The 14683-nt window shown below is 49.0% G+C and overlaps 1 protein-coding gene across 3 annotated transcripts in view; it reads left to right on the forward strand.

Annotated features, from left to right (window-relative positions):
* Positions 1–13514, forward strand: part of LOC306773843 (dedicator of cytokinesis protein 9-like) — a 143364-nt gene extending 129850 nt beyond the window's left edge. For all 3 annotated transcript variants that reach the window (XM_079263776.1, XM_079263774.1, XM_079263775.1), the window contains exons 46-52: positions 941–1054; positions 1704–1850; positions 1950–2160; positions 4642–4832; positions 4904–5004; positions 9440–9578; positions 12099–13514. In XM_079263776.1, the coding sequence (XP_079119902.1) occupies positions 941–1054; positions 1704–1850; positions 1950–2160; positions 4642–4832; positions 4904–5004; positions 9440–9578; positions 12099–12212 (1017 nt within the window). In that variant the 3' untranslated portion in view covers positions 12213–13514. The remainder of the gene's footprint in view (positions 1–940; positions 1055–1703; positions 1851–1949; positions 2161–4641; positions 4833–4903; positions 5005–9439; positions 9579–12098) is intronic.
* Positions 13515–14683: the final 1169 nt, after the last annotated feature.

Raw genomic sequence — 14683 nt, forward strand, 5'->3', positions numbered from 1 at the left:
TAAACACGTTTTAATTTTCACTCGATCCCTTTGGTCATCAGAGCAGCCGGATTGTCCAGGTCCTGAGGACCCCCCCGCCCCGCTCGGCGTGTCTCAGTCCAGGTCCTGAGGACCCCCCCGCCCCGCTCGGCGTGTCTCAGTCCAGGTCCTGAGGACCCCCCCGCCCCGCTCGGCGTGTCTCAGTCCTGGTCCTGAGGACCCCCCCGCCCCGCTCGGCGTGTCTCAGTCCAGGTCCTGAGGACCCCCCCGCCCCGCTCGGCGTGTCTCAGTCCAGGTCCTGAGGACCCCCCCGCCCCGCTCGGCGTGTCTCAGTCCAGGTCCTGAGGACCCCCCCGCCCCGCTCGGCGTGTCTCAGTCCTGGTCCTGAGGACCCCCCCGCCCCGCTCGGCGTGTCTCAGTCCTGGTCCTGAGGACCCCCCCGCCCCGCTCGGCGTGTGTAAAAGGAGCGTTCCTGCAACACGTGGACGTTCCTGCACGGAGCGACGTGGATGCAGGAGGTACGGCGTGGCTGAGATGGAGGAAAACCAGAGGTGTTTACACAGACAGGAGCGTTTGTGGCGAGTTTTCCATGACAGCAGGAGAGGCAGCTGGAGACGGCAGGAAACTGTAGAAACGTCTGTAAAAGCACCAAGGAGACGCACGCCGTCCCGGTGTCATGGTAACGGCGAGCGGGAAGCAGATACGGCGGCTCAAACCATCCGTAGAGGAGAAACACGGTGAGTGGAGATGAAGCCATACGGAACATCTGGGACGGCTTCCTGCTGTTCTTCATCGCGATATTCCCGAGCGTTTGCCCGTTTAGTGACCATGTCAGCCATGACAGCTGCAGGCATTCCTGCTGCTGTTCCTGAACGTTTCACCACTTCCGCCTGTTTCTGTGAGCTTCGCCTTCTGGCTGCTTCCTGAACCTTTGTTCCCGTGTCTTCTCTCAACGGATCAGAAACTGACACATCTGTACGACACGCTCCACCGAGCCTACACTAAAGTGATGGAGGTGATGCACAGCGGCAAGAGGCTGCTGGGGACCTTCTTCAGAGTGGCCTTCTTCGGACAGGTGAGCCTTCAGAACACGTTTCCCACATGACCAAGATGTCGCTGTGTGCAGAGAAACCTCTCAATGTGTCTGTTCCTTTGCTTCCCGACTGGAGGCTGCGGTAAGTCTTCCAGCTGTTCCAGCTGAGTCTTCTCCGCCTTCAGTTTTAGAGGCATGCAGATGAAACTTGATGTGCACGTCACCAGCCAACGTGGAGTGTGTACTTTTTGGAGTAGTTTTGTGTTTGTTGGAAACACACAGATTGTACTTGTGTTGTCCTGTGATGCATTCTGGGTAATCTCCATGAACATTTCAGTCAAATTTGTTTTGTTTTTTTTTGTCTGTGCAACTTTTTACGTTATGTATGAGAATCATCATCCGCTCATTCAGGGCTGCACAATATGTCCATCTATAAACGTGCATTACGGCGCCGTCGGAACATCTGTTCTTGTTCTGCAGCCCATCTGAGACCAGAGCCATGGACTGAAATAGTTGTTTATAAACATGGAGCTGCATGGTGATATTTGACATCATTTGTAATATTCTGCAGCCCTGCTGTGCAGCAGCCGGTCGATGCTTCATTTGCAGCTGAACTTGTGCTTCCAACAGATCCGTTGTGATGTTTTAGGGAGGTTTGTTGGCAGAACTCAGTGGACTGTTGTTCCTGCAGGGCTTCTTCGAGGATGAGGATGGGAAGGAATACATCTACAAGGAGCCAAAGTTCACTCCACTGTCTGAAATCTCGCAGCGCCTTCTGAAGCTCTACTCTGACAAGTTCGGACAGGAAAACGTAAAGATCATCCAGGACTCCGGGAAGGTGGGAGTCTGCATGGATGCTTTTATGACACGGGTTTTTTCTAACTTCCACGTTGTTTTTAGTCTCGCAGCAGTTTTAAGCATATTTCCTGATCCACAGGTAAACCCCAAAGACCTGGACTCCAAGTACGCCTACATCCAGGTGACTCATGTTACGCCCCACCTGGACGACAAGGAGCTGGAGGACAGGAAGACCGACTTCGAGAAGAGCCACAACATCCGCCGCTTTGTCTTTGAGACGCCATTCACAGTTTCTGGCAAGAAGCAGGGAGGAGTGGAGGAGCAGTGTAAACGGCGGACTGTTCTGACGAGTAAGTCCTCAAGAAAGCAGCAGTCTGGATTACTTTACTCAGTCCAGAATTACATTACTAAATAAATGTTCCCTTGCCCGGACGCGGGTTACCGGGACCCCCCTCTGGAGCCAGGCCTGGAGGCGGGGTACGAGAGCGAGCGTCTGGTGGCCGGGCCTTCGCCCATGGGGCCCGGTCGGGCTCAGCCCGAAAGGGTTACATGGGCCCCACCTCCCGTGGGCTCACCATCTGCGGGAGGAGCCGTAGGGGTCGGGTGCAGTGTGAGCTGGGCGGCAGCAAGAGGCGGGGACCCTGGCGGTCCGATCCCCGGCTGCAGAAGCTGGCTCTAGGGACGTGGAACGTCACCTCTCTGGTGGGGAAGGAGCCTGAGCTTGTGCGCGAGGTTGAGCGGTTCCGACTAGATATAGTTGGACTCACCTCCACGCATGGCTTGGGCTCTGGAACCAGTACCCTCGAGAGGGGCTGGACCTTCTTCCACTCTGGAGTTGCTCATGGTGAGAGGCGCCGAGCAGGTGTGGGCATTCTCATCAGCCCCCAGCTTGGTGCCTGCACGTTGGGGTTTACCCCGGTGGATGAAAGGGTAGTTTCCCTCCGCCTCCGGGTGGGGGGACGGGTCCTGACTGTTGTCTGTGCTTATGCACCGAACAGCAGTTCAGAGTACCCACCCTTTCTGGAGTCCTTGGAGGGAGTGCTGGAGGGTGCTCCTTCTGGGGACTCCATTGTTCTGCTGGGGGACTTCAATGCTCATGTGGGCAATGACAGTGAGACCTGGAGGGGAGTGATTGGGAGGCATGGTCCCCCCCTCTGAACCCAAATGGTGTTTTGTTATTGGACTTCTGTGCTCGTCATGGATTGTCCATAACGAACACCATGTTCCAACATAAGAGTGTCCATATGTACACCTGGCATCAGGATTCCCTGGGCCGCAGTTCAATGATCGACTTTGTAGTCGTATCGTCGGACCTGCGGCCACATGCCTTGGACACTCGGGTGAAGAGGGGGACGGAGCTTCAACTGATCACCACTTGGATGCTGTGGGGCTGTCCTGGCTGACACGTCTCTGCAGCATCGCGTGGACATCGGGGACAGTACCGCTGGATTGGCAGACTGGGGTGGTGGTCCCCCTTTTTAAGAAGGAGGACCGGAGGGTGTGTTCCAATTACAGGGGAATCACAGTCCTCAGCCTCCCTGGTAAGGTCTATTCAGGGGTCCTGGAGAGGAGGGTCCGCCGGATAGTCGAATCTCAGATTGAGGAGGAGCAGTGTGGTTTTCGTCCTGGTCGTGGAACAGTGGACCAGCTCTATACCCTCTTTGGGGTCCTGGAGGGGGCATGGGAGTTTGCCCAACCAGTCTACATGTGCTTTGTGGACCTGGAGAAGGCATTCGACCGTGTCCCCCGGGGGCTCCCGGGGGGGGGGGGGGGGGGGTACTCCAGGAGTATGGGGTACCGGACCCCCTTGTACGGGCTGTCCGGTCCCTGAGCTTGGTCAGAGCTTGGTCCACATTGCCGGTAGTAAGTCGGATTCGTTTCCGGTGAGGGTTGGACTCCACCAAGGCTGCCCTTTATCACCGATTCTGTTCATAACTTATATGGACAGAATTTCTAGGTGCAGCCGAGGTGTTGAGGGGATCCGGCTTGGTGGTCTCAGGATTGGGTCTCTGCTTTTTGCAGATGACGTGGTCCTGTTGGTTTCATCTGGTCGTGATTCCCAGCTCTCGCTTGAGCGATTCGCAGATCAGATCAGAGTAGAGCCGCTGCTCCTCCGCATCGAGAGGAACCAGTTGAGGTGGCTCGGGCATCTGGTCAGGATGCCTCCTGGACCTCCCTGGTGAGGTGTTCCAGGCACGTCCCTCTGGGAGGAGACCCCGGGGAAGACCCAGGACACGCTGGAGGGATTATATCTCTCGGCTGGCCTGGGAACGCCTCGGGATCCCCCCGCAGAGTTGGCAAATGTGGCTGGGGAGAGGGAAGTCTGGGCTTCCCTGCTTAGGCTGCTGCCCCCGCGACCCGACCCCGGATAAGCAGCAACAGAAGATGGATGGATGGATGGAATTACTTTACTCAGTCGGGATTACTTTACTGGTTCCTGGGATTACTTGCATGTGATCCAGCGGAGCTGATGAGGAATCTCTCCGTGTATTTCCTCGTTGTCATCATGGCTTGTATGTAAACTGTGTTCCATGTTGACTCATGTTGTTTATCAGCAACAAACGGAACTTCCTGCTTGTTTGTTACTGCTGACTTCTGACCTCCGTGCCAGTGACTGTAAATGTAATCAGGCTTTGCTTTATTACTCCAAGGTTCAGGTGTTATCTCACCTTGCTGTACCAGAGGAGCTCAGCTGTTTACATCCACCATTAACACATGATAGGAATGTTTCCATGAGGACTCACCTCCATGTAAAACATGTCTAAATGTCTTGTTGAACTGTTGACCATCTCTCAGGAAGTACGTCTCCACTCCTTCACTCTGTCCACCAGCCACCCACTGCTTCCCGTATGTAAAGAAGCGTATCGCCGTCATGTACCAACACCAGACCGACCTGAGCCCCATCGAGGTCGCCATCGACGAGATGAGCGCCAAGGTGTCGGAGCTGCGACTCCTGTGCTCGGCCTCGGAGGTGGACATGATCCGCCTGCAGCTCAAACTGCAGGGCAGCATCAGCGTCCAGGTAGCGTAGCAACCAGCGTCAGGCTTTTCCTTCCCGAGGAAGCTTCTGGAAATGGTTCCATTGTGTTTCAGGTGAACGCCGGTCCACTCGCCTACGCCAGAGCCTTCCTGGACAACAGCAGTGCCAAGAAATATCCAGACAACAAGGTCAAGCAGCTAAAAGAGGTGTTCAGGTAGAGATTACTGCTTGGAAACATTCAGAAATCCTGCTTTCACTGGAAACTCGTTTCAGAAGAATTAACTGCTGAGACGTGTGTTTGCAGGAACATCAGTCTCATAACCGCAGCAGGTGTGTGTAGAAAACAATCTGGCAGTCATTTTGGATGATTGCAGATATTTCTAATAACTTCACCAACTTTTTACTCAGATATTTACTGTAATTATCTCACCGGCGTGTGTTTTACTCTACAGCGGAATAATCACATGCAACATAGCCGCTAAGCTAACTAGGCTAACGGTAAGGTTTGTGTGTTCAGACCGTAGATCACAGGTGTCAGACTCCAGTCCTCGAGAGCCGGTTTCCTGCAGGTTTTTGTTGTCTACATGCTCCAACACACCTGACTGAAATAAATATACAGGTTGACAGGAAGCTGCTGGATCCTTGAATCGGATGTGTTGGAGCAGGGAAACAAACAAAAACCAGCAGGATACCGGCCCTCCAGGACCGGAGTTTGACACCCCTGCCATAGGCTGTGTCTCATTCAGCGCACTAACACTACCTGGCGCACTATGTTTCAGTGCGTTTACACTGACTTTTGTGCCAAAAACTCGTTGCACTGAAAGTACCCGGATGCTGCCCTAAACCCGCTCATAAATGCAGTGTGGAACGATGGACACTTCTCGCACTAAATCGACGCCATTTTGCTGACGTAGCAGAAGAGGATGGACTTTCCATCAGTTTACCAGGTAAATAATGGCGGAGTTTAACGCCGGTCCAGACGGGGATTCATTTGTATAAATGTAAGTATTAAATTATTCCGTTATGATTGTGATGTATACTGCAACCTGCTAATCTATCCCTGACGACAGTTATGGATCTGACCATTTGTCAGACTCGGTAGTTAGCACCGTAGGTTAGCACACTGTTAGCAGTTTTTATCCGCTGTAGTGGACGTATACAGGTTATATGTGGTATAAATGATGAATGTTATAGGTTCTGTATGTTCATTCATCCTTGTTGAACGTCCAGATGAAGCATTGTGGTGTTTATAACGTAAACTATTAATACCGATATAGCGCCAGTTTTTAGAGCGCGGTCCGTTACTATGGTTACCACTGATGCCATAAATCTGCATCGTATCGTCAGATCTGAACTGCTGAGACTGAACGAGAAAATATAGATATAAAATAAACATAGTAGTGAATTTAGTTGGTTTGATTATTAGAGTGCAAAGTGTGTAACTTTCTTCTGCATGGCTCCACCTCGTCTGTCCCTGATTGAAAATCCATCGAGTGTGTGTGTGTGTTTAGTTTACGTTGTAGTTGGTGTCATGTAATATTTACTGAATGTTTCGTGTGTTTTGTGTGTGGTAATAAATTAATTATTACAAAATATATAATTATATTAGAAAAATGTAAAGAGAAGTTCATTGTAGATCTTCATCATATAGAGACACACAATTTGTTTCCCATTCGCCAAATTATTTATTGTTTAGATATAAATGCAGTCATGATCTGGGGAGAAACACATCATTACCATCCTCTGCCTCTCATCAGCCTCACAGACGGTTCCTGGAGACGCTGCTGGTTCTCCTGCTGGTTGTTCCCCAGCAGACAGACCTCCACCTGGTCTCTAGGATCCTGAAAGACGGACCTCCACCTGGTCTCTGGGATCCTGAAAGACGGACCTCCACCTGGTCTCTAGGATCCTGAAAGACGGACCTCCACCTGGTCTCTAGGATCCTGAAAGACGGACCTCCACCTGGTCTCTAGGATCCTGAAAGACGGACCTCCACCTGGTCTCTAGGATCCTGAAAGACGGACCTCCACCTGGTCTCTAGGATCCTGAAAGACGGACCTCCACCTGGTCTCTAGGATCCTGAAAGATGGACCTCCACCTGGTCTCTAGGATCCTGAAAGATGGACCTCCACCTGGTCTCTAGGGTCCTGAAAGACGGACCTCCACCTGGTCTCTAGGATCCTGAAAGACGGACCTCCACCTGGTCTCTAGGATCCTGAAAGATGGACCTCCACCTGGTCTCTAGGATCCTGAAAGACGGACCTCCACCTGGTCTCTGGGATCCTGAAAGATGGACCTCCACCTGGTCTCTAGGATCCTGAAAGATGGACCTCCACCTGGTCTCTAGGATCCTGAAAGACGGACCTCCACCTGGTCTCTGGGATCCTGAAAGACGGACCTCCACCTGGTCTCTAGGATCCTGAAAGACGGACCTCCACCTGGTCTCTAGGATCCTGAAAGACGGACCTCCACCTGGTCTCTAGGATCCTGAAAGACGGACCTCCACCTGGTCTCTAGGATCCTGAGCGACGGACCTCCACCTGGTCTCTAGGATCCTGAAAGACGGACCTCCACCTGGTCTCTAGGATCCTGAAAGACGGACCTCCACCTGGTCTCTAGGATCCTGAAAGACGGACCTCCACCTGGTCTCTAGGATCCTGAAAGACGGACCTCCACCTGGTCTCTAGGATCCTGAAAGACGGACCTCCACCTGGTCTCTGGGATCCTGAAAGACGGACCTCCACCTGGTCTCTAGGATCCTGAGCGACGGACCTCCACCTGGTCTCTAGGATCCTGAAAGACGGACCTCCACCTGGTCTCTAGGATCCTGAAAGACGGACCTCCACCTGGTCTCTAGGATCCTGAGCGACGGACCTCCACCTGGTCTCTAGGATCCTGAAAGACGGACCTCCACCTGGTCTCTAGGATCCTGAAAGACGGACCTCCACCTGGTCTCTAGGATCCTGAAAGACGGACCTCCACCTGGTCACTAGGGTCCTGAAAGACCTCTCCACACACACCTGGCTTCTGACAGGCAGCAGGTGAAGCGAGCTTGCAGGTGGATTCAGACAGGCGGCCTGAGGAGCGTCATGAGGAAGATGGACCGCTACAAGCAGGAGGAGATTCAATAAAGGATTCAATAAAATGTTTCTACAACTTTGCTGCATCTCTGTGTCTGAGCATCTTCTTTACAGCATTACATTCCCTACATTATCATTTATAATCCTAATCCTAATCCTAATCCTAATGTGCAGAGCATCAGAGTAAACACCAGTTAAAACATGTGTTTCATGTAAAGGACATTTTTATACTGACAATATCTTTGCATATTTAAAAGCTGTTTTATTAGTGTTTTGATTTAAACTTTATGATACTAATAAGCCTGTGGGAGACATGCAGAGACACATGACAGTCTGATGTTACTTTATATAGTTAACAACTGAGATAGATCCCTCTAGTGTAGGCCATAATATATGATGATATGATACATAAAGTTATGTTTGCTGGATTTGTTCATTTATTTATTACAACTTCCTAAAAAGAATTTAGTGGGATGAACCGTCTCTGAAACGATGAGCCAATAATGAAGCGAGACTGGCAACAGGTACGCATTCTGGGCACGTATGCAGGCGGGTCATACATGTTAGAAATAAATAAATATACGTACCAACTCATGTTCAGCCAATCAGAGGAGGATCCTTCGTCACCTTTGATGCGATGGAGTTTCATGAGAAGCAAATTCATTCTCCTAATTTAGCGCTTTGTTTTACTTTTGGCGGCAGAATAATTGTGGTAAAATGCGAGTTCGTCACTACCGGTTAGTGCACTATGTCCATGTTCCATTTGGGACAGCACTAACCCACCGTAGTGAGCACTACGCACTGCATTCCAGTGCACTAATGAATTGAGACACATTGTTTATAAAAGATGGGTGGAGCCTCCGTAGCGTGGCTCGTCAGTTCCTAAAGAGCTGAATTGAAGCTCATTGGGCAGTCCCCACCGTCGCCATTTTAGTAGCATCATACGTAGCATCACACAGTCTCTCCCTGAAAATACAAAAATGGGCAAAGAGGGGGGATGTGAGGATGGAGGTGGTTGACAGACACCTGTCCAAGCTGCATGGAGCTAAGAGCTAACTGAGCGAACATGGAGGTAACGTTAGCTAACCAGCTGACAGAGGCTGTGTTAGCCGGCTACAAACTGTGATAGTGCTACATTCTGCCTTCGTGCTGCTGGATCATCTAAACAGATGATGTATTAACACATTTGTTAACTTGTATGTGTGTGAGAGGTTTTAAAGCTCATTTGACCCCCAGACTTCCTCCTAGTTGCACAGACACATGTTGCCTTTATCTGGATTTTAACTGCGTTCCACTTTTATTTCCTATCATGATTAATTCAAAGCAAAACAATAAATCTTTACATTTCTGTTTGGATTATAACATCAATTTACAAGAAGAGAAAGTTACTTCTTCTCATAACTCTTAGAATAGTGTTTTATTTCTGGAGGTAAGGGTGTCAAGATTGGGTATACAAGCATTAACCATTAGAGATCAGATTTTTAAGTTAGGATGAGTAAATGAAAAGAATGTCACGTATGTTGGGAGAACAATGAAACACCAAGTGTTGACTCGTTCATCTCTCTGCAGGCAGTTTGTGGACGCCTGCGGACATGCTCTGGGAGTTAATGAGCAGCTGATTAAGGAAGACCAGCAGGAGTATCATGATGAGATGAAAGCCAACTACAGGGACCTGACCAGGGAGTTGTCCAACATCATGCATGAACAGGTACGAAGCTGTGTCATGGTTTAGCCAGCAATGCGAAACACAAGCTAGTTTTACATGATTTTCCCTTGAAAGAACCTGGATGGCGTTAAAGATACTCAGTGATGCTTTCTGAACCACAGAGGTGGAAGGCAGAAGATCAGACGTTCGATTCCAACTGTAAAAGCAGCCAATTAGAAGAAATGTTGCTTCTCTTGATCACTTAGATAACACATTAATTGTAGCAGGGGACTTAAATGTTATTCTAGACAAATACAGTTCATTAGGAAAGTATCGAGGTTGGAAATCAGCTGAAACGGTTAAACAGTACATGAAGGATTTTGGTCTTTGCGATGCATGGTGTTCTCATCACCCAACACTAAGAGAATATACCTTCTTCTCCTCAGTTCACCACTCCTATTGTATGTATATATATATATATACATATATATATATATATATATATATATATATATATATATAATATATATATATATATATATATATATATATATATATGTATGTATGTGTATATATATACACTACTCACAAAAAGTTAGGGATATTTGGCTTTCAGGTGAAATTTATGGAAAATGCAATATGTTCATGCTACAGTGATATAATATCATAAAAGTAAGACATTTAAGTAGAAGGATGCACTACTGATTTCCTCATCTCAAAAAATTCATTCAACACAAAAGGTAACAACAATGGTAGTTACATCACAACAAAAAATTTGAACGTCTCAATATCTGGTCATGTGCCCTTGAGCATCAATTACAGCTTGACAACGACGTCTCATGCTGTTCACAAGGCAACTTATTGCCTGCTGAGGCATGGCATCCCACTCTTCTTGAAGGGCAGCCCTCAGGTCATTGAGGTTCTGGGGTGCAGGGTCTCGAGCCTCTACACGACGGCTCAGCTGATCCCACAGGTTTTCAATGGGATTCAGGTCTGGAGAGAGTGCAGGCCGTTCCATTTGAGGTACACCAGTCTCCCACAGCCGTTCCCTGATGATGCGGCCTTGATGAGCAGGAGCATTGTCGTCCATGAAGATGAAATTAGGCCTGTGCTGTTCATGTAGGGGCACAATCACTGGATTAATGATGTTATTCAGGTAGTATGGGCTTGTCACTGTACCATTCACAAAGTGTAGGGCAGTTCTGTACCAAGTGGACACCCCTGCCCACACTGTAACACCGCCACCACCAAAAGCTGGCCTGGTGACAACAGTGGCTGATGCATAGCGCTCTCCCTGACGTCTCCAACATCGTTGCCGGCCATCATTTCTGCTCAGTGTGAATCGACTTTCATCAGAGAACAGCACTGAGGCCCACTGGTTCCTCGTCCAGCGTAAATGCTCCCTGGCCCATGCAAGACGATGATGCCTGTGCCTGGTGGTGTGGTCAGGTACCCATGCAGGTCGTCTAGCACGCAGACCACGCTGATGGAAACGGTTTGGAATGGTCTGACGTGACACTTGGGTGCCTCTCACCTCTCTTAAACGTGCCTGGAGTTGAGTGGCATTCATCATCCGGTTTCTCAGGGCAGTGTTCACAATGTAGCGGTCATCAGCACGGGATGTGGCCAAAGGACGTCCACTTCTAGGCCTTTCTGTGACTCTTCCAGTCTCTCCATATCTCTGTTGCAACCTGCTGATGACACTCTGTGACACTCCAAGCTCAGTGGCCACTTCTGTCTGAGAACGTCCTGTTTGAAGCATGGCAATGGCAAGGGACTGTTGTTCCATTGTTAGGTGTCGTCTTGGTCTCATGATGTCAAAATGTGAACAGCATGATGAGGACAACTGTTTAAACACCAGCTCTAATTGAACCAGGACATTTATTGGTCAATTCAAGGATCACACACCTGCCGTGATTTTTGCCGTTAAGCTCCTTGTTAGAGAACAGCAACTTGTGTAAAATTTATTGAAACATTTAACAGTTGGACATGTGCATTTAAAAGCTTAGAGAAGATCACATTAAGTTCACCTGTACAGGTTTGAATGCATTTTAGGCTTGTTGTGAAATTTCACCCAAAAGCTGAATATCCCTAACTTTTTGTGAATAGTGTATATAATCTAATGCATAGGTAAATATTTATATCCATTTTAGAATTAATGGAAAACTAGGTTTTGTTTATTAATATTAAATGAACTATAAAACATTTGTAAAAGTGAAACTGAAGACTTCATATAATTGAATTTACTGCTGTTTTAATGCAGTTTTGTTTGCAGGTTTTAACCCGCATGTCTGCTTTTACTAACATGTCTTTGTTTATCTCCTGCTGTCGTTGCTGCTCGCCTCAGCAGATCGGATGGTAAAGCTGCCGTCATTTCATTAAAATACTACATGTACTAATATTAATGGACTGTTTCATTAGTTTGTTAGGTGTTCCCATGACTTTCAGAGGATTTGTTGCTTGTCGTGTTTAAATTGTTTCATCAGAGAACATTTTCGAAACAAGTTGTCTGATTTGAATGAAAAGACAGAAACTGCTGCTGAACACAGAGTTTGCAGTAAATCTCCTTCCACTCGGTTGCAGATCAGCCCGGTGGAAGATGGCTCCAGGACCGCCCTGTCCGACTCGCTGGGCATCTTCAACACCATCAGCGGCACGCCAAGCGCCAACCCGCACGGCTCCACCACCGCTCTCTGATCGGCAGGTGTCAGACATCGGCAGGTAGACTGCGGGGGGGTCACATGGAAACGTGTCTCTTTGCCGTTTTCCTCCGAGTCTACTCGTCATCAGCTGATGGAGCGCTTTGTTTCCTGTGGAGACTTCAGCGCCCTCTGTCGCGTTTGCTTCATCCAGCGTTGGAGAAAATCCTGAAGTTGTTTTCATGCTTCTTCAGCTGAAACTTCACAAACATCATTCTTCTTTCAGATCATCACACAGTTCTGTGTTTTAGGCACTGGATGGACCTGCCATGGCCAAGCTACTCAAAACGTACACGCTGATCCTAAAGACAGAAAAATCCCATTGAAACCATTAAAAATGCTGTTTTTGATGCTGGATTTACTTGAACATAACCAGATGTTTTCATTTAGACTTCCAGCTTTCATGTCCAAGCAGGAAAAACATTTTATAGGAATTATTTCAAGTTTTTTCCTCCATAAAAGCAAACTGAGCTTTAAAGTGTTAAAAACTACATTATTATGTGACGTTTATATTTCAGGCAGAAGTTGCTTTAAAAGACTGACTCATATTTTTACAGCTGGTTTTTACACGTTGGTACTTTTTGTTTTAACGACTGACTGTGTGAAACAAACACGGCATGAACATCCACACCGCTTCCAGTCATGGAGAAAATACTCACCTGCTTCTGTTTTATGGATTCTCCTCTAAAACTCTGGAAAAAAATAGCTTTAAAAGGGTTAAAAACTATAAATAATAACAAATCTGATCATTTTGGTTATTTCAGGGGACATTGTTTTAAAAGACTGATGCTGTTAAAGAGGGAAAATATGCATCTAGAATATTTTAGCAGGAGTTTCTGACAAAGAGACGTTTTGCTGAAATGTGATGCGTTGGATCGACAAACACTGATCCAGAAGACAAACATCCTGGAGCTTCAGGATTTGTATTTGGAGGTGACACCCAGTCTGTTTTTATCTGTTTTGGTCCCATTCAAATCTGTGATATTTTACCGTTGGAATCCATGTTTTCTACTTCAGGCCAACAGACTTGTACAGAAATTGTCTAAAGCCAAGTGAACAACGTTCAGACTGATTTCATGAAGTGTGTGCAATATTTTCTGTTCTTACCGAGGCTACTACTGCAGCTTGCCAAAGACATTACAAAAAGTTTGTGCAATGCGGGAACGTTTGTCCTGGCGTCCTTTCTCTTTGTTATGCAGATGCATTTTATCATCCTACGGACATAAAAGAAAAAGTTTTTTTACTCAGTGACTCTTAATGGAAATATGACTTAGAAATGAATAAAAAGTTGTGGTCAGCCCACGTTTCTCATGTTACTTCTGTTTTCGGCCAGTGTTGAGACGGTAGTTAGATTCCTGACCTCCAGTAACGGCTGCTGGAAACCCAGTGGTTTCATCTTACTGGATATTTTCACAAGCAGGTGGCATAACAGGAGCTGAAGTGTCTGTAAAACGCTGCGGAAGCCTTCATGAAATAAAGGATACGGATCCATCGCAGGATTCCTGAACGAACAACAAGCCTTTCCATCCAGTCCTTCCCTCTATGATTTACTGGTAAAAATGGGATGACTGGGAATAAACAGCCTGCAACAGAAAGTTTCTCTTTACTCAGGCAGCAAAGCGTGTTTGGCCCCCATCTGGCCCACATCTGGCCCCCATCTGGCCCACATCTAGCCCCCATCTGGCCCCCATCTGGCCCACATCTAGCCCCGATCTGGCCCCCATCTGGCCCGCATCTGGCCCACATCTAGCCCTCATCTGGCCCACATCCTGCCCCCATCTGGCCCCCATCTGGCTCCCATCTGGCCCCCATCTGGCCCGCATCTGGCCCCCATCTGGCCCACATCTGGCCCCCATCTAGCCCCCATCTGGCCCACATCTGGCCCCCATCTGGCCCGTATCTGGCCCGCATCTGGCCCCCATCTGGCCCGCATCTGGCCCACATCTGGCCCGCATCTGGCCCACATCTAGCCCCGATCTGGCCCACATCTGGCCCACATCTAGCCCCCATCTGGCCCGCATCTGGCCCCCATCTGGCCCACATCTGGCCCCCATCTGGCCCCCATCTGGCCCACATCTGGCCCACATCTGGCCCCGATCTGGCCCACATCTGGCCCACATCTAGCCCCGATCTGGCCGACATCTGGCCCACATCTAGCCCCGATATGGCCCCGATCTGGCCCACATCTGGCCCCCATCTGGCCCCCATTTGGCCCCCATCTGGCCCCCATCTAGCCCCCATCTGGCCCCCATCTGGCCCACATCTGGCCCCATCTGGCCCCCATCTGGCCCACATCTAGCCCCCATCTGGCCCACATCCTTCCCCCATCTGGCCCCCATCTGGCCCGCATCTGGCCCCCATCTGGCCCCCATCTAGCCCCCATCTGGCCCACATCCTGCCCCCATCTGGCCCCCATCTGGCCCGCATCTGGCCCCCATCTGACCCACATCTGGCCCCCATCTAGCCCCC

Source organism: Telmatherina bonti (assembly GCF_933228915.1).
Source record: "Telmatherina bonti genome assembly, chromosome: 24".
NCBI lineage: Eukaryota > Metazoa > Chordata > Actinopteri > Atheriniformes > Telmatherinidae > Telmatherina > Telmatherina bonti.